At 40.6% G+C, this 19,383-nt stretch overlaps 1 protein-coding gene across 2 annotated transcripts in view; it reads right to left on the minus strand.

The window, feature by feature from the left end:
• Window positions 1-14,658, minus strand: part of PDZD8 (PDZ domain containing 8) — a 124,081-nt gene extending 109,423 nt beyond the window's left edge. The window contains exon 1 of one of the 2 annotated variants that reach the window (XM_072623666.1): window positions 13,537-14,658. In XM_072623666.1, the coding sequence (XP_072479767.1) occupies window positions 13,537-14,435 (899 nt within the window). In that variant the 5' untranslated portion in view covers window positions 14,436-14,658. The remainder of the gene's footprint in view (window positions 1-13,536) is intronic. The other variant, XM_072623655.1, reaches the window with a different exon arrangement.
• Window positions 14,659-19,383: the final 4,725 nt, after the last annotated feature.

Below are 19,383 nucleotides of genomic sequence, written 5' to 3' on the forward strand. Positions count from 1 at the left end.
GGGCTGGGTACTGGGCACTTCTGAAAGGAAGCTCTGGGTTGGTCTTGTTGGTGCTTTCTTTGGGTATTTGAATGTTATATTGTTCTAGGTTCCCAGGGATAGCTCATGTTAGGGATCTCAAAGCTTTCAGTGCTCCCAAAGGGATCTAATCCAGGGCAAAGTCTGGCCTGAGCTCACCAAGTTCCTAATCTGGGTTTGGATCCGAACCCTGCTACTCAGTCAGCTAGAATGTTCTCTAGTACAGAGTGACAGAACCAGGGTTTTCCCTCAGTCTGAGATTCCTGCTCTGTTTAATCCTCTTTATTCCTTCAAACTGGGCTAGAAGTGGAAAGTGAGACCCATGTCTCTTCTTGAGGATCTGCACTCCATAGCTGCTGATTGTTTCTGAATTCCTTCTCTGAAGCTAGATCACATGGGGCCTTTAACCACTCTTTACCCCCAGAATGCCACAACTGGGCTCAGGTCCTCTCCTCAGCCCTAGAACTAGGTAATGAGTGACAAAGCTGCAAGTTGGTACCTGTTCTTGTACCCTGCACGAGGTCCTGGTGCATAGTCTCTCTCCTGAACTAGAGTGTTTTGTACCCAAAATACTTCGACAAAGGCCATCTCTAGTGTTCACCAACCTCTTTGTCTTCCTATGCTGACCTGGCCTGAAACAATTAATCACTGTGACTTTTTCTTGGACTTACCCATCAAGATTCAGTTTACTTTTTTTAGATTGCTTTGAGGGAGTTGCGGGCAGATGGGTGAGCTCATTTAATTTCTTATTGCTACTCTATCACCATGTTCATGCAAATGAAATTGACAACAGAATTGCTCTTATGTCAAATCAAACCTTAAAGAAAAATTTTTTAAAATAAATTTATCTGCTCATTGGACTAGATAAATATGGAATCAATACACAAATCATTTCAACAACACCTGCTAGAACTACCTCATAAATATTCAAACAATGCTGAATGCAGAGGATAGAAACTTCGCATGTACTTGGTACACAAACAGAAGTTCATTATTTACTAGATAGTGAGTTCTTGAGATTGCAAGTACCTGAAAGAAGTAACCAACGGTAAAATATATAAAACATCACACATTAAAAAAATGATTCTTTTAGTCAGCTACTAAATAAAAGAAAAGAAGCCCTTCATTAGCACTACTTTAAGATTTAGCACTTAGGCATGAAATCTGTCATTAGAGAAACATCTTATTTTATGTTTTTGATGTGGGTTTTTTGAAACCATATTTCTAGGACATCTCTCTGTTTTATTGCACTGACTTTACTAACTCTCTAAATATGCTTAAAGGGTAGTTAGTTAGTACTAAGCAAAATTATGCTTCAAAGCACTTAGAAGCAAAAGTAGTATATATTAGCAGGAGTTAATTATCCTGAGAAGTGGGACCTTTTCTAGATATTTTTTCATTAAGATATATTCAAACTACTAAATATTTCACTACTCCACCCACATTATTAATTCCATTCCCCTTTCAATAAAGAATGGGATTACTCCTAAGCAGAATCTTTCATGTGCTACTGGCAAAAACACAAGATATATTTCTCTATACTAGAATCCTCCTTTCACAAACACTATCAAGTGTTTTATAAACATTAAAACATTATATAAATACAAGCCATTTGCTGTTTGTAGTATCAGATTCTACTGTTATACATCTAGAAGATATAGAACATAATAATCTCCAAAGATCTGAATTAAATTGACCATCATACAGAAAGAAATGGAAAATTACATAGTGGGTTTAAACAGGCTACAACAGACTAAAAATGAAGAACTTCAAAGAAGAGGAGTAAAAGATGACTCCAGGAAAAATCTCGTTTTCTTAGTTTCCTTGCTGGTTCACCAGCTATATGCAACATGCCCCTTGATAGAACCCCTTCTCTTTCCCACTCTATATTCTATTAGTGACTCATCAGCTTCCATGGGTTCAATTTTCATCTGCATGCACATGACTCCCAGATTTATATTTCGAGCCATTGTTCTTTTAAGTGCTAGTACCATTTCTCCAATATCTATTGGATATCGCAAACTGGACGTCCCATAGTCATATCAAAATCAGCATGTCTACAATAGGACCTTTACCCCCAAAACTATCCTTTTAGATTCCCCCTTTTCTATTAAGACACCCACAATCTTCAGGTTGTCCAGGTCTGCACTTTGGCATCACCCTTGACTCCTCACTCCATGTACCTAATCTTGTCACTTTTACCTCCACAATTTCTCCACTCTTTTCTCTACACCCAGCCACTATCCTAGTTAAAGCCTTCATACCTCCTTCTCAACTACTGAAATAGTTATTCCTTCTACTTCATGGGGGTCAAGGGTACAGCATCCCCACAATCTTGAAAATATGCCTAAAAGTTTTAGGCCCAGAGAATAAAATCTGAATTATTATGGCATTAAAAGATAAAAGATGTTGGTATTATATAATATACATACGCATTTCTGAGTTTCCAAACTTTTTCCTGTGTCATCTGCAGTTTCCACAAAACTCCTCGAAAATTCCCTTTAATTTCTTATGCCAAGCCAACCAGTAATACATCAAAACCGTGGTAGGAAAGGTCACAATGTAGAAGGGATAACTGTAGTCTCCTCACTGACCTCCCTTCCTCAAATCTCTCTCATCTCCAATCTATTCCTCAAAGGGCTGCCAAAGTATTCTTAAAGCCCAGCTCTCACGATTACACTCTCTTACTCTACCTTTAATAACTCCCTATTGCCTCTAGGATCAAATGTAAACTCCTCAGCTTGTCATTTAAAGCCCGTCATAATCTAGCCCCAACTTACCTTTCTAGCTTTATTACACATTACTCACTTCCTGTGACCCCCAAGGAAAGTGACCAGAAGCTCTTCAGCAGAAGGTAAGAATAGCCTACAGGAACCTAACCTTTGTTATTGTGAGATGGAGCCAGGACCCTACCTGCTGACCAATGAAGAAAAAAACACCTAGAAACAGAAGATACAGGCTACTGGGGGTTTTTTCAGCCAATGATTTTATCCTAAAAGAAGAGTTCTCTGATATAAGCTTACTTCCAGTCATCTGTAAAGTCAATGGAAATCCATAGAGAAAGAAAAAGAATTCATCAGATGTCTCTTCTCTGCACTTCTCCCCTCCCTTTCAATACATAGTACTTGAAGGCTCACTATCAATTACTAGCTAGTTCTAAACTATTAACCACTTTGCTGAAAATGACTCTGGATTCCATCCTTGTCTAATAATGGTGCTTACCCTCCAACCTCACTCTATGTCTTGAAAGAAAAGACACTTGCAGCTTCTCTTCTCTTTTTTAAAGCTGATAGTAGAATTCACATTGAACTTACATTCAGTACCACAACTAGGATATTTCAAACCTGGGAAAATGTCACAAAACACGACTAGGGTAATTAACATGAAGATGACCCTAAAATTAACTTAATACAAAACTCAGCTGAAGGAGGATTGGGGGAAACAGAGATCTTGGAACACAGCAAGGCGCCCCAGAAGGCTTAACTTGGAGGACAGTGTGTGTTCATCCTTCGCTGCCGAAGATGACCATGCCATCAGAGAAATAATGACATGACTTCCATTTGACTTTGTTTTTTGTGAATGAGGGAGGGCTGTGCAAGGTCACCAGCCTCACTTCTCCTCCAGAGCCATCTGAATCCAGTGACCATCAGGATGACTGGAGATGACCCAGGATAAGGCAAATGGGGTTAAGTTTGCCCAAGGTCACACAACTAGTGAGTGTCAAGTGTCTGAGGTGAGATTTGAACTCAAGTCCTTCTGACTCCTGCACTGGTGCTCTTTCCACTGTACCACATAGCTGCCCCACTGGAGGACAGTAACCAGATGGGGAAAGCAGAAGCCATCTAACAGCTTCCTATTTTAAAAAATCAATCTTACTATTCAGTACTAACTTTAACTGTTTCTGTACTGCTGAAGGAGTGCAAATGTTGCCACAGCACGCTCTAAATTTTGGCACTTTAAGACCAGACAGTTAATGACCGTTATTATACACTGCAGAAATGAAAAACGAAACTTTGGAAGGATTAATATTATTCAAAAGGAATAGAATAGGATAAAATCGGTCACTGACAGAGAAGAAATTTGCAAAAAAAAAAACAAAAAACAAACCAAACAAAAATCAAGAACAAAAAAAATTATATCACAGATTAAAATAAATTTTAAAATTGATGAAAAAGGCTTTACACTCAAATGAGAAAGATCTGCCAAGCCTAATGGCAAAAAGTAGCAGGCATAACAACAACAAAAAAAGACCAGTGATTCATGGGAGACAATATCCAAGAAAATATCAATAGAATCTATCATATTAGAGGCCTCTACAAAAATATCCAAGGAAAAGGCAGTAAACAAAGTGAACTAGGGAAATTTGACCTCATAAGTACTGCTGTGACTTGGTAGAATGGAAGTCCTAACTTGTCTTTATGACTGTTACAAGATAATAAAAGGGCACATTTATTCAAAAGGATACAAAAATTTTTTTTTTTTAAATGACTGGTAGAGTAACATTGTATATGAAAAAGATACATTGTTTAAGGAAATCTAGGAACCTGAGGGGCAATACATGTGGAGATTACTGGGACCGTCAGAAACAGTATTGTGTCAGGTTGCATTATGTGATAAATCTAACAAGTATTATTTAAAGGAAGGATTCCCTTTTTGACAAGAACTGCTGGAAAAACTAGAAAGCAGGCTAGCAAAATTAGGTTCAAACCAGCATCTGACACAACATAATATAAGGTCTAAACGGATACTTCAGCTAAATATTTTTTTAAAAGGTCATAATATTAAAAAAAAAATGTGATTAGGATATTCATACTCTTTGACTCAGAGATCATATTACCAGCCATATAATCCAAGGAAGTTAAAGACAGAAAAAAAGGTTCCAATATCACTCAATCAGCAGATTCAACATTTACTACCTACCAGGCCCTATGCTAAATGCTGAGGCCATAGGGACAAAAGTGATCTCAAAGAGATTATACTAGGGGAGATAATATAAACAACAGGTTTACATAAAACAAAAATACAAACCATATATAGAAGATAACCTTGAAAGAAAAGACAGACCACTCCAAAGGAGTTTTATCAGCACTGTTTATGGTTAAAAAAAATTAGAAAGGTAATGAATGACCTTTGAAATGCAGAATGTAATAAAGTAGTATTATATCATGTGCCAATCTAAATTGATAAGAGTGAAATAAGAACCAGAACAATAGACACAATGCTGACAACAATGTAAATTAGAAATAAAATAAAGTCGAATTCTGATTAAAGGGCAATATACAATCTTGATCCTGGAACACTGATAATGAAACAAATCTCCCATTACCACGACAGAGAAGTAAGGCAGTCATATGTTCAATTTATGAAATAATGTCCTAATGCCACCATCCCTCTTCCTCTTAAATCAATATATTACAAAAGAATATTAGGATAATGCTGTAGTCTGAAATCCCTGATGTCAAAGGAAACATTTTATCAAGTCTTTCTTTAGCTATCAATTTTAAAATCATGTCTTCCACTGAAATCTCTTAAAAGCCATGAAAGGTCTATCAATTTATAAAAGGAAAAGCCTAGCCAGCTAAGAAAAGACTCTACACCCTGAAATGATTTTGGTAAGATCAGTTCTTGACCTTTTTTGTGTCAGGATCCTTCTGTCAGTCTGCTTGAACCCTTAATTGCCAAATCTAGAAGCCCTTTCCCAATCTTCATCCTTGTTTACTTTTCTGAAGACTCTGACACTGTCAGTTGCCCTCTCCCTGACGCTCTCTTCTCTCTATCTTTTCAGGAAACTACTCTCTCTTCCTACCTATCTCACAATTCCTTTTCAGACTCCTTTGTTCATTTAAGTCATGCCTACCAACCTATGCCCTCTCCTTTTTTCCCTCTAAATTATTTTACTTGGTGATCTCATCAGATTCCATGGACTCAGTTATTGTCTCTATACTCATGGCTCTCAGATCTCCTTATCCACCTCTAACTCTCTCTAAACTTCCAGTCTCCCATCTCCAATTACCCATTAAACATCTCTAACAGAATAGCCTAAAAACAACTTAAACTCACAAAATGTCCAAAACTGGACTCATCATTCCTCTCAAACCTTCCTTTGTTCCTAACTTTTCTATTACTGTCAAGGGTACCATCATTTTCCCAGCCACCCAAGCTTTTCAACTTAAGTGTCATCCTTGCCTCTTCACTCTCACCTCTCTCCCCCATAATCAATCAATAGTCAGGTCCTGTCATTTCCACCTTCACAAAAGCTTTCACATATACCCCCTTCTCCCCTTTTACACTGCCACCATCCCAGTGCAGGTCCTCATTACCTCCCGCCTACACTACTGCATCTGTCTGTTGGTTGGTATCCCTGCACATAAGCAGTCCACCCCCACCCCACTCCAGTCCATCATGTAACTGTCAAAGTGATCTTCCTAAAGTGCAAGTCTAACCACATCACCTCCCCATTTAATAAACTTCCAATGGCTCCCTATCACCTACATGATTAAATATAAAATTCTATTTGGTTTTAAAGTCCTTCACAACCTAGCCTCTCCCAACTTTCTAGTTTTCTTATACCTTAACACTCCTCCACATATTCTGTGATCCAATGACTCTAGCCTTTTCTGTTCTTCACACAAAACATCCCATTTCCTGACTCTAGGGATTTTCACTGGCAGCCCACCATGCCTGGAACTCTCTCCCTCCTCATCTCTACTTCCTGGATTCCTTCAAGTCTCAGCTAAAATGCCATTTCTTGCAGGAAATCTTTCCCAATCATCTTTAATTCTGGTTCCTTCCCTTTGTTGATTATTTCCTATCTACCCTATCCATAGCTTGTTTATACATAGTCGTTTGCTTGTTGTTTTCTTCATTAGACTGTGAGCTCCATGAGAACTAGGACTGTCCTCTGTATTCCTAGTTGCTTAGCACAGTACCTGGCACATGCTAGGCACTTAATAAATGTTTACTGTCTAATGAAGCAAAGGCCAAAATCAATACAAAGCTAAAAGAGAAAGAAAAAGATGTTTAAAATTCCAATTAAAATTCCAACATGACCTGTTAAAACAAGTTATTCATACCAAAATGGAAAATAGAGAAAAAAACATCAATATTACAATTTCACATAAAAATTTAACCAATATAAATTGTCAAAAGATCAAGAGTGTCAACACTACCTCTTTCGGCATACTCTTGACCTATCTGCAAAGTGATTAGATACAGCAGCCAAAAAACATCATAATTTAGAATATGAACTTCTTTATAAAATCTTCTTGGGAAGAATGGTTGAAAATTATAAGCAATATTGTCTTATAAAAGGACTTTGATAAATAGTGGAGAAAAAAGATTCCACTATATGGAGACAGCTTAATATGAAACCCAACTAAGCAAAGGCATCCCAAGGGAGTTCCATGATGAAATAAGAAAAAAAAAACAAACCAGAAACAGCATCAGCCCAGACCTTCCCTCTAGAAGTATGGCAGAGCATAGGCCTAGCATCAAGTCAGAAGTCAGGATGCAGGCAAGAAGAATGGGCAAACAAAAAAAGAACCCCACCTTGATGTGCTATTATGGTAGCTGGGAGGTTTAAGACACAAATGAAGAGAACATCTCCAGAACACCAATAAGCAATGACTCAGAGAAAAACAAAGTTTGAGCACACATTCAACTGGAATTCCCAAAAGAGATGAAGCAAAAATTAAAAAAAAAAAAAGAGTTAAAGAGTTTTGTTTTGTTTTTAACAAATGAAATGAAAACATATGAGGAGAAAACTGGAAAAGAAATGATAACTATGGAAGAAGGAACTGGAAAAGAAATTAACAGGTCAGAACAAGAAATAAAAAAGCTTGCCCAAGCAATACACCACCTGAAAATTAGAATGGAACAAACAGAAGCCAATGACTACATGAGACGGCAAGAAATATCAAAACACAGTCAAAAGACTGAAAAAATATTAGAAAGTGTCAGGGATCAAAGAGCAAAGCAAATAACCTGGAAACAGATCAAGGAGAAAAAAAATAAGAATCACTGGACTATCAGAACATCATGACCAAAAAACTCTACACATTGTATTTCTAGATCTTTTAAGAACTGTCTAGATTTCTGAGAACCTGAAGACAAAGTAGAAAAAAAATCTTCCAGTCACCCTCAGGGAGAAACCTACAAATGAAAGCTCCCAGAAATATTACAAAAATTACAAATCCAGAGCTTCCAGGTCAAAGCAAAAATACTGTAAGCATCCAGAAAAGAGAATTCAATTACCAAAGAGCTACAGTCAGGAACACACACAGTTTAAGAGCCACCACTATAAAGGAGTAAAGAGAGCCTGAAATACAGTATTACAGAAGGCAAAGGGTATATAGGTTTACAGCCAAGAATAACTTACCCAGCAAAACTAGATATACTACACAAGAAAAAATGGACATAATACACATGTCCCCTCTGAGTCCTATTATTATCAGGTGTCACAGAAGAATGCTAATTAGATAAAGGCCTGTCTACTACCAAGGACTGGTTCTGTTATATCCTGATGATCTTAAGAATGCAAAGAGAGGAGAAAAGGATTGGGGGGAGGGGGAGAGGGAGAATATTTGGGAGAGGGGGAAGGAAGAAGATTAGGGAAAATTATTACATGTAATCAGGGTGCACAAGTAGACATCTATACAAACAAGGAGGAGGTGGGCGGAGGCAGATGACACTTCAACCTCATTGTCAAATGAACTGGTTAAAGGAAAGAATGGAATATATACATACACATACTCACATAGAGACTTAGGTACAGTAATACAATTCATTCAACAGGGAAAGCGGAGAAGGAGGAATTAGAGGAAGGGTAGATTAAGGGAGAGGTCAGTCTTAGACAAAAGAAAGTCTAAAGCTATACAAAAATATAGATCTGCTTGAGGTGACAAAGAATGAGAATCTGAGGGGTAGTCAAAAACTGGGGAATGGATAAAGAAATTATGTTAGATAAATGTGATGAAATATTATTGTGTTGTAAGAAATGGTGAGAGATGATTTCAGAGAAACTTGGGAAGACTTCTATGATCTGAAGTCAAGTTAACAGAACTAGAGGAGCAATTTATATAATGACAGCGATATGGTAAAGGCAAACAACTGTGAAAGAATTAGGAATCTTATCAACTTAACAAAAAGAGCACAATTCCAGAGGATAATGAAACATGCTATCCAACGCTTAATAGAGAAGTAAAGGACTCAGTGTGGAGTGAGATAAATAATTTTTGAACACAGTCAAAGCAGAGATAGTGTTTTGATTGACTATACGTTTACAATGGGGTTTGTTTGTGTTTCGATATCAAATGTGCATGTGTGACGGGGAGAAGTTAGACAGGAGGCAAAGAAGGCTATCACTCCCTTGATTACCAGGAATTTGAATTTGATGTAATTATTTTTAGTATATTCCAACCTAAGCAAACATATATACATACTTTTTTTTTTTGGAAGGGGGAAGGCAAGGCAATTGGGGTTAAATGACTTGCCCAAAGTCACATAGCTAGTAAGTGTCAAGTGTGTGGGGCCAGATTTGAACTCAGGTCCTCCTGACTCCAGGACTGGTGCTCTATTCACTTTATACATACTTTAAAAAAAATATTACATACGGAGAAAAGAAAAGGAAAGCAGCCAAAAAGCAAATATATGATTTATATCTTATCTTAGATCTGCTCTGAGGGGTTTTAAAAGGAAATGTCTTTCCAGAAGAGGAAGTTTCTAAGAGTTAAATCAAAATAATCAGTAAATGAAATTGCAGATCACTCTGGTCTTCCGATCCATTCTAAATCCTAATGTCACATTAGTCTTCCTAAAACAAAGTTCCACTATTCACTTCTCTGCTCAGAAATCTTCCACAGCTGCTCACAGCCTGAAGTACAAACTACAGAACTTCACTTTTGAGGACCTTTGCCACATAGCCCCAATTGCCCAAACATGCCCTTCACAGCACTTTCCCTTATACTTTTCCCTCTGCCCAGAATGTCTTCCCACCGTATCACAACCTTTCCAACTCTCACTTGAAGATAAGCTCAAAAGGCACCTTCTTCTATAGGTGAAAAAAAAAGAGAAGAACATCTGTGCAAGAAGCTTTCCACTTTAAACCTAATTTAGGTCCTTTTGAAACATTTATCTAGACCTTCAAGTCTGCTAAAACTGTAGGTGTTCCTTGGAGTCCCATCTCTGGTCCTCCTCTCTTTTCCTTCTATACTACAGCAGTTGGTGATCTCATCAGCTACCATGGATGTAATGACCATCTCTATGCTACTTCAGTGGCCTCATCTGCAAAATGGGAACAATACTAAACTTCTAAAACTGCGAAGAGATCATCTAGCCCTAGCCTTCATTTACAACTGAGAGACTTCTTTTACTTGCCTCTCAACACAGCTGCTGTAAGAAAAGCAGGCTGTAAATCTGATGACACTAAATAAGCTTATCATTTTTATTATTATTATTATTTAAGCAAAAGAGTTGGAGAGAAAAAATGCCTGCAGATTCTACCTGTAATATCTCAAATTCTTTTCCATTTCCACTACCACTCTTGTTCAAACCCTCAAGACCTCTCAGACTATTACAAGAACTTTCTGACAAGTACCACTAGTATATCAGATGTTCCTCATGAACACAGCTGATCACTTCACTCCCCCTGCTCCAAACTCTTCAATGACTCCCCTAAAGTCCAAACTTCTTTACTAACTGTATTAAGTAGATTAGACAGCTAAACGGATGAATTAACAAGACCTTTTTAGAAACTGCAGCTGTCCAATGTTTAAATCATAAGGATTAATATGGCAGCAACTAAATAATAAAACAATATTTAAGAGAACCAAGCTTCCTATTAGTACCCATTCCAGTTTCTTTAAATTTTAGGTTAACACAGACTATATATTCAATAAAAATTTCTCTTATGTTATGCCTAAAAACAAATATTTGTGCACTTAACTAATGGGTTTCCTTTCAAATTATAAAGCACATATTATCATATTATTTAGGTACCATATTTTAGTTCAAGTCGTAGAACTCCAAGTGCCTCAGTCACTTCAAATTGTCTGCTGTTTAAAGATACTTTTAAATAAAAGTATTCAAGCAGTTTTGTCTGCTTACTTCTTGTTTAAAACAAGTTCACTAAATTGAAGGAAATCTTTAAATAGTGCCTACTTTATACTGTCTACTCTTTCCAGCCATTATTATCTAATATCTTTGAGACCTATCTAAGGGCCAGACTTAGTCAATATATCAGCCTTGTGGGCTTTATGTCTGCCACATGCCATTTTGCAAAGAGTAAAAAATTAATGGCCTAGTTAAGTAATCTTTACTTACCTTAAGTTAAAGTTTGCCTACTTCTACCCTGAGAAGACAAAAGTAAAAGAGTTGCTTCTTAGCATAGTACTGGTTTGAGAGATGGAAGGAACTTGGAGTTAATCTAGCTATTTCATTTTAGAGATGATAAAACTGAGTCTCAGAGCAAGTGTAAGATTACAGGTAAGCAGGAAGCAGCCCAGAGATTAAAATCAGGTATTGGACAAATTAATTTCCCTGGGCTTCAGTTTACTCAACTGTAAGTGGGGGAGGGGAGGGAAGAAGAAGAAGAGGGAGAGTTTGCCTAGATCACCCCAAAGACACCTCCCAAATCTGTATCTCTGATGCTGTTTACAAATTTAGAGCCATGTCTACTAAACTATGCTGCTTTTGGATTGTCACAATCTTGCTCAAACTCACTCCAGGGCTACAACTTTCCATGATAAAGAACTTAATGTTTAAACAACAGAACTGATTTGTGACATACACAATTAAAGCATTAAATAGTAAAGAAGAGAAATTTTAAAGAATTGAATTCATAGGAGGACATAAGAGCTGAAAAGGGCCTCTATGGAGATCACCTATTCTAACTTATTCTACTTCAGGGATGCAGTGTGATATAATTCTGCTAATACAGAACACAACATAATACAATTTTTCCACAAATCTTTAATCCTAAACTATATTCTACCTGTCATACATTCATGTTTTCAATCTGATGGCAATTAGTGTGTTCTAGAAATGAAAAAAAAAATTTAATATGAGCATAAAATGTTTTTGCCTATAAAAAAATCCCAAAGCACTAACATAAGAAAGTTCTACATTACATGTCATTGTCCCTTTAAATAGTACAGATAATAGAGATCTGACTGCATTTTCATCATCCTGATGGTTCAGTTTACTAAAACTGATGTAATATGGGTAACAGGGCAGCTAGGTGGTGGAGTGGAGTGGGCCTGGAGTCAGAAAGACCTGAGTTCAAATCCTGTCTCACACACATACTTATCATGTGATCCTGGGCAAGTCACTTGGCCCTGTTTGCCTCAGTTTCCTCATCTATAAAATGAACTAGAGAAGACAATAGCAAGCCACTAGAGTATCTTTACCAAGAAAACCCCAAAATGGGGTCACTATGAATTGAACATGACTGAACAAAAACATGGGTGACAAAGGGCATACATATTCCTAGACAGAGTTAAGAGGGCTATTACCCAGAGGACAGGCTGCACAAGATCCTATAATGCATGTTATTATCACATTATTTTAGCATTCTTTGCTATAATTTTAAAAAATTAGCTCAAGGGTTGGGGATAAAAACATAAACTTCAGAAATGACTTAAAAAAAATGACTAACATGAAATCAAAAGCCTCGTCAAATTCCACCCAATAATCTTTCCAGAGTAAACATATGGGACATCCATTTAATCCCCACATACGGTTTCCCTACATTATTCCCTTCAAGATTATTGAAAGAAAATGCCACAAATGAGAAATAAGATGAACTCAAGAATGAGACAACTACTATAAATGAACTTGGAAAAGTTAAAAGTAACTGTACAAAGGTAAGGCTATTTTTTGTATGCTGGCCCCAGTATGTATATTTGTATATTATATATTGCAACAATATTACACATTGCTCTTCAGGAGCTAAGGACCATGGCCCATATATGGCCCACCGTAGAGAGACAAGAAAGATTACAAAAGTCCTCATTCATTTTGATAGGGGCGGGTAAGGAAACTGCATCCTTAACTGCTAACCACCTACACCGCTTTCCACAAGTGGAAGCAAAGCCGATTTACCCTATGCTTAGGCATGTCCTTCACACCTGGAATCTTGTCCTAGTGCAATTTCCCAAAGTGGCCCAAATGAGGTGATGCTGCCATCCTAAACGTAGGGGCCACCTCCAGAAACAGTGGCTGGGCAGACCCAGAGATGACTCTTGCCTCACCGGGACAGACACCGGGATGGTCTCCATCCATATTCGCAGCAGCACTCTCCTAACAGGGGGACGTCTACCGCTGCAGTGGGTGAGCCTCTGAGGTACCTGTGCTTGTTAGAGAACCCCCCAGGAGGTGGCCGGCAATGGATGCCCTTTAAGCCCGCCGCACACCTGCACGCGCGCACGCACGCTAGCATTCATTCATTCCCCGGGCCGCCCGGTCAAGGGCCCCTGGGTCACGTCCCAGGCTCCTCACCCCCGCGGCCCCCGCCTTTCTCACCTGATCTTGTAGTTAGGAAAGGTGTGCTTGCGCCGCAGGACCTTCTTGAGCTGGTTGACGATGATGGAGGTGAGCTGCGGCATGGGGCGCCCCTCAAACTGCGAGCGCACCTCTAAGTCCATCACGGGCTCCTCCACGAACGAGAAGGCCCAGTAGGTGAAGGGCAAACGGGTGAAGACGAGCCGCAGTCTCCCCGCCATGCGGGACAGCTTGACGAACAGGTAGGCGGACTTGCCGAAGACCAGGTCCACGTCGATGGCCAGGTGGAAGCCGCCGCTGTACTCCACGTCCACCTCGAAGACCAGCTCCTCGGGGCTGGAGGCCGGGAGCTCGTCCGCGCCATCCGCGACCTCGGCTTCGTTCGCGAACGAGGGCACCACGGGCTGCAGGAGGCGGACCGTCTTGATGTAGGGCATGGAGTGGCCCAGAAACACATCTCGCAGGCCCAGGCCCTCCAGCAGCCGGCCGGCCGTCTTGCTCTGCAGCAGCTCCTCGAACTCCACCCTGATCTTCTTGGTGATCCAGCGCCGGGCCACGGCCGTGTCCCGCAGCTCCCGGAACAGGAACAGGATGATCGCGTTGAGGAAGTAGCAGGTCTCCTCGGTGCGCTGCACCACCGACTGCGGGCCGGGGCCGGGACCGGGGCTGGGGCCGGGGCCGGGACCGGGGCCGGGGCCGGGGCCCTCAGGGGGCTTCGGCGTCCGGCCCGAGCCGCCGCCATAGAGGTAGTCGCTGAGGAGAAGGCCCGGCACCGGGGTGACGTATTGGACCCCCCAGTCGGCGGCGGTCGGCTGGCACAGCCGCACGGGACCCCTTTGGTAGAGCAGCAGGAACTGGGCGAGGAGCGTGAGGAAGGAGCCGACGAGGGCCGACAAGGCGATGATCATAAGCAGCTCCATCCCGCCGCCGAGGCACCTGCTCCAGCCCGGACCCGGACACCGCCGCCTCCTTCACGCCGCCGTCTCCCCCGCTGCCTCCATCTTGTGGACATTGGGCGGCGTGCAGGGTCGCGGTCGGGGGGATCGAATCCCCCGGCCCTGTTCTCAGGCCCGGGCCCAGGTGGTCGAGCCCTGGCCGCGGCCGGCGTCTTCCTTCGGCCTCCCCGGGCCGGTGGTGGGGGTGGCCGTCGCGGGGGCGGAGGGAGGGAGGAGAGAGAAGGGAGCGGGACTGGCTGCCTCCCTCCCGCCAGCGCTCATTGGATGAGCGGCACGTTGCGTCGGCGGCCGCGAAGGACGGGCCAGTTCCCCTGGCGTCGCTAGGGACCCGCCCCCTTTCTGCGCGTGCGCCCAGGAGGGACACCTTCCTCACCTCCGGGGAGGTCGCGTTTCCCGCGAGCGGTACGGCCCCGGCCCCCGCCTCCGTCCTCGGTTGTTCCCTCCTCCCCCTCCTCCTCCTCCCCTCCTCCTCCTCCTCCTCCTCCTCCTCCTCCTCCTCCTCCTCCTCCTCCTCCTCCTTCTTTAAGCCGAGGCAGCGCCGCTGCCAGCATGCAGCCCCTGACTGGTTAGGTCTTGAGAGAAGCAGCCACATTAGAAGAACCCAGTGCCAGTGGGTCAGCACGTTATTAAAAAAACCTAAACAAACGATTCCCTTCTGCCCCCACCTTCAGGCGGGCGGCTCCGCCTGGGGAAGACTTGGGGCCCCAAAGGTTCTGTGCAAATAGAGGCGTTTTCAGAAACTTCTCCTAGAAAACGAGGGACAAGGGAGAAGGGTCTCCGGGCAAGGCGGAGACCAATTAAATGTAAGAACCACCTGTTTAGAAAGCACTGTTTTTTAAGCCAGGTGGTCTGGGGAGCTGCCGAGAGCCCCGAGGCTGGAGTCCGAGGTCCTGGTCCACACTGGAGACCTGCCCAGCCTGACCTTGGGGGAAGCTCGCTTCCTCGGGGTCTCTCGGTTTCCCCATCCCTATACCAGGAGAAGCTGAACTAATCTCTCAAAAGTGCTTTCTAACTGAACTCTAGGATCTTTTGTGTGGGGTGCCCAGCTGGGTGCTCTGCACAAAACAAACAAAAACCATAAAACAATCCCTCTCCCCAAGGAATCTGCACTTTAGTTCCAAAGATTTACAGCTGCCTGAAGGTCCCTTGGGGATCTCTTAAGATAAATGAGGGGTTTGAACAAGTCTCTCCTAGCTCTGAATCAATGATCCCACTCCCCCGGTAAAAACGTCTACATTAAAAAAAATTAGTTTCAGTTTACCCATCATAGGTTAGGAATCCCAGGTCCAAAGAAGTGAAATAGGCTGCCCAAGATGACATAAATATTAATTAGTAAAGTTACATAGCCGAAAACCAGATTATCTGATGCTCAGTCCAGTGCTCTTTACTATGCTGAATTTCCTTCTCTTTATAGTCTTTTTGGTTTACCTCAAGTCCCCCATTTAGCCTGTCTTTGTTTTCCTAAACAAAGAAAAAAATGTATGATGTTTAATAATGTGTTTATATCAACATGTGAAGTCTTCAGATAACTAAAGGAGAGTACTACATTTAAATTCAATGATAATCATTCCCCCAAAATTCAATAACAAAATACAAATAACAAGAGGGGGTTATGTAGTTAATTACTTCATGATAGGTATAGATATTAAGTGCGGTTTAATTTTAAAGGTGTGGAAAAACCAATGAAAAGTTGAAGGGGGTCAAGAAAAGGCTTCTTGGAGGAGATGGGATGTAATATGAGTTTTGAAGGTGGATAGACTTTGATACTAGGAAAGGAGACAATGTGAGTTTGTGTTCAGGGATGACAAATGAAGGGGAAAGTCTGGCAAAAGCAAAAATGCAGAGGTAATTATAGATCCCCTAGAAAGACAGACTTACCCAGCACTAGAATCCTCACTTCTTCTACACCCCACTCCAACTGCACACTTATTACATCACAAATGCTATGACTGAGCCCCTGCAATCTCCCAGGCACCAACAACACATTTAAGTGCCAAGTGACTTCAGGGACCCCAGTCATAAGAGCAGGTCAGTTTTGGTCTAGCTCTGGCATTCCAGGGCCATTTTTATTCTCTGACTGTAGGTCCATCTCTAGACCAATAGTTCCCTCATGTCCTCATTCTCTCATTCAGCAGAGACGGATGATTCTAAAGCCAATCTGAGAGTTAAAAACCTAGGGTTCTGATTTGATCTAGGGTCCAAATGAACCCAAATATGGGTTGTTTGGGTTCATTCCAGTCATTGGTTGAGGCCAGGGATGATCCAAAGTTAAGTCCTCTCTGATCCAGACATGAAATATTAGAGAACTTTTGTCACAGCTTATTTTTATCTTTCTAACCTCACATCAACATTTATTAGTACTTAACACAGAGCATAGAGCAGCACAAACTAGGCAAGAAGTGTGAGGAAGGGGTGGATGAGCCTTGTACATAGTAGGTGATGGAGAGATCTTTATGAATGAAGTATTCATGGCACCATACCAAAGAATTCTGCCTTGGAATTATCTACAGGTAGACAGTTTCAACAATCCGTTTGGTGGCTTCTCTTTTCCCCATGGCAGATCTCTTCAGTTTTTAGCCCATTCCTAAATTATCTCCTTCCTCCAGCACCCCTCTACACATCCACCTCCCTTGGTACATATTTAGGCAATACAAAAATAACTTGAATAATTACTTAAGCAAAACACAATCTAGATAAATCTAATGGAGAAAGTTGTCACTGAGCCAATTTTTTTTTCAATTTTATCATTGTTTTGAGTTTTAATCATCCATGTTTCCTCAGCATGATAAAGTTAAGTGAATATGTTCCAATAGCTGGTTTTCTCACCTTTGGGAGTCAGGTCACATTTCTGAACTTCGGAGTCTTAATCTACAAAATACTAGCATTGGCTATCATTTTTAAGGGCCCCTTCCAACTCTAAAACTTTGTGATACCATACAGTATTTGGAAGACAGAAGTACTGGCTTGACTGCCTATTGACCTCTCAGTGAATAATAGATTACATCTGAGAGTATCCATTTCAAGAATGGAGGTGGATGAATATTAAAGGACAGGTATAAATTGCATTAGTTTGACCAAAGACAGTTATTCTTTTAAGAAGAAAACAGGGAAAAGTTATAGAGAGAATTTTAGTTTGTACCTTCTCAAGTACAACTACATCAGTATAACCAGAAAAAAGAGACATGAATGTTATAGGCAAATAAGATTTGAACTACGAGTAAAAGCCACTTGGTAAGTGCCCTTTTACAGCAGAATAATAATAATAACAAAATAAGGAGAAATTTTTAACATCTTGCATAGTACTTCATATAATACACAAGTTCTTTAGAAGCTCAACATCATCATAGAATCATAGAGCTAGAAAGAACCTTAGAAATTTTCTATTAGTAAATCCATTCAATCATTAAGTATTTATTAACCAACAACTGTGTATCAGGTGCTGTTCTAAGTATTAGGAAAACAAAGACATAAAGTGATTGCCTGCTCTTTTAATTCAGGAGACAAGGTGTGTCTGGGTGTATATAAATATATTTTTATGTATATGTCACAAATGTATACTATAGTCAAGCCAAAGGAAAACCTGATTGTTAAATTTTCACTGTGAGCATTTATAGATAAGATAAAATCCAATACTACAAAAAAAAGTTTGATTTATTGTTTTACTAATTGTCTCTAGCCTTAAGAATGTGATGGAGAAAATGTTAATAATGAAGATTACACTTAAAAGTGTATTATATTGTTTTGAGAAGTGGTTGTTAAACATTTTCCAGCACAACCCTACATACACATATATTTATTTATGAATATGCAGAATAAATGTATTTAAAATAGAATCAAAATCAAAACAAGTGAAGATACTAGCAGTTGAGGAATCAGAAAAGGCTTCACAAGGAATTGATTCATTTTTGAAGTGAGGGATTCTTTGAAGTGAAGGTAAAGAAGGAATACATTCCACATAGTACAGGGGTGGCCGGTAAAGGCAGAGACAGTAGAGAGAACTGCACTGTTGGGAAGGGAAGATACTGTGTGGGTAGAATTTGGTATAGGGCCATTTTGGAGAAGCAGTCTCATCGTTCTGATGCCAGGGCTCTCCCAGTAATCTCCCCCTGCCCCCCTCCCAAAAAACAAACTATAGAATATAAACTCCTTGAAAACAAGGGATATTTTTGTCTTTGTGGTCCCAGCATTCAGACCTCTACTGTGGTATATGAAATTCTTCCACAGCAATGTTTTTCCCTTGAAGGGCAATGGAAGAGGTTAAACTGGTATGGAAATACGTACCAAAATTCCCAGAAAGGTATTTGGAGAACCTGAAATGGCAGATTGATCCAGACAATAAAATTGTATATGTTGTACTATGAGATAATATGTCTTACCCAAAGAATCAACTGTCTGTTAAATGATTGAACTTTTTGTGAAAAGGTTACCAGACTTTAACTACCCATCCATAATATGAAATAAGACAAAGCAAATAAAACTGCCAGTGTTTGCCTTGGTTTTGGACATAGACTTTCCATTATAATACCAGGCACTATCACTTCCGGTAATAAAAAAAGCAGCTCAAGAAGCAATTTCTAGTGCAGGTAGACAATAGAGTCCAGGACAAAATTTGCATTTGGTGCTCCTCCTACCTTCCAAACCCCTCTTTCCCTTCACCAGCCCCACCCGCCAGAGCAAATTTGTATCAAATAAGGCACGGTACTCTATGAGCAAAGCAGGATTGCAGTAGTTCAAAAGAAATGTGAGATGAGCAAATTTAGAGAAATTTCCACTCCAAATGTTCATATGGACTATTTGTGCTCAACCTGTGCCTAAGCCTTCTGAGCCACAATTGGATACACTGTACCTTGACCCCAATATGGTGACCTTCTTCAAAAGCAAAGGACAACAACCAAGTTCTTCACAGAAATGT

This window comes from Notamacropus eugenii, chromosome 1 (assembly GCF_028372415.1).
Source record: "Notamacropus eugenii isolate mMacEug1 chromosome 1, mMacEug1.pri_v2, whole genome shotgun sequence".
In the NCBI taxonomy this organism is placed as follows: domain Eukaryota; kingdom Metazoa; phylum Chordata; class Mammalia; order Diprotodontia; family Macropodidae; genus Notamacropus; species Notamacropus eugenii.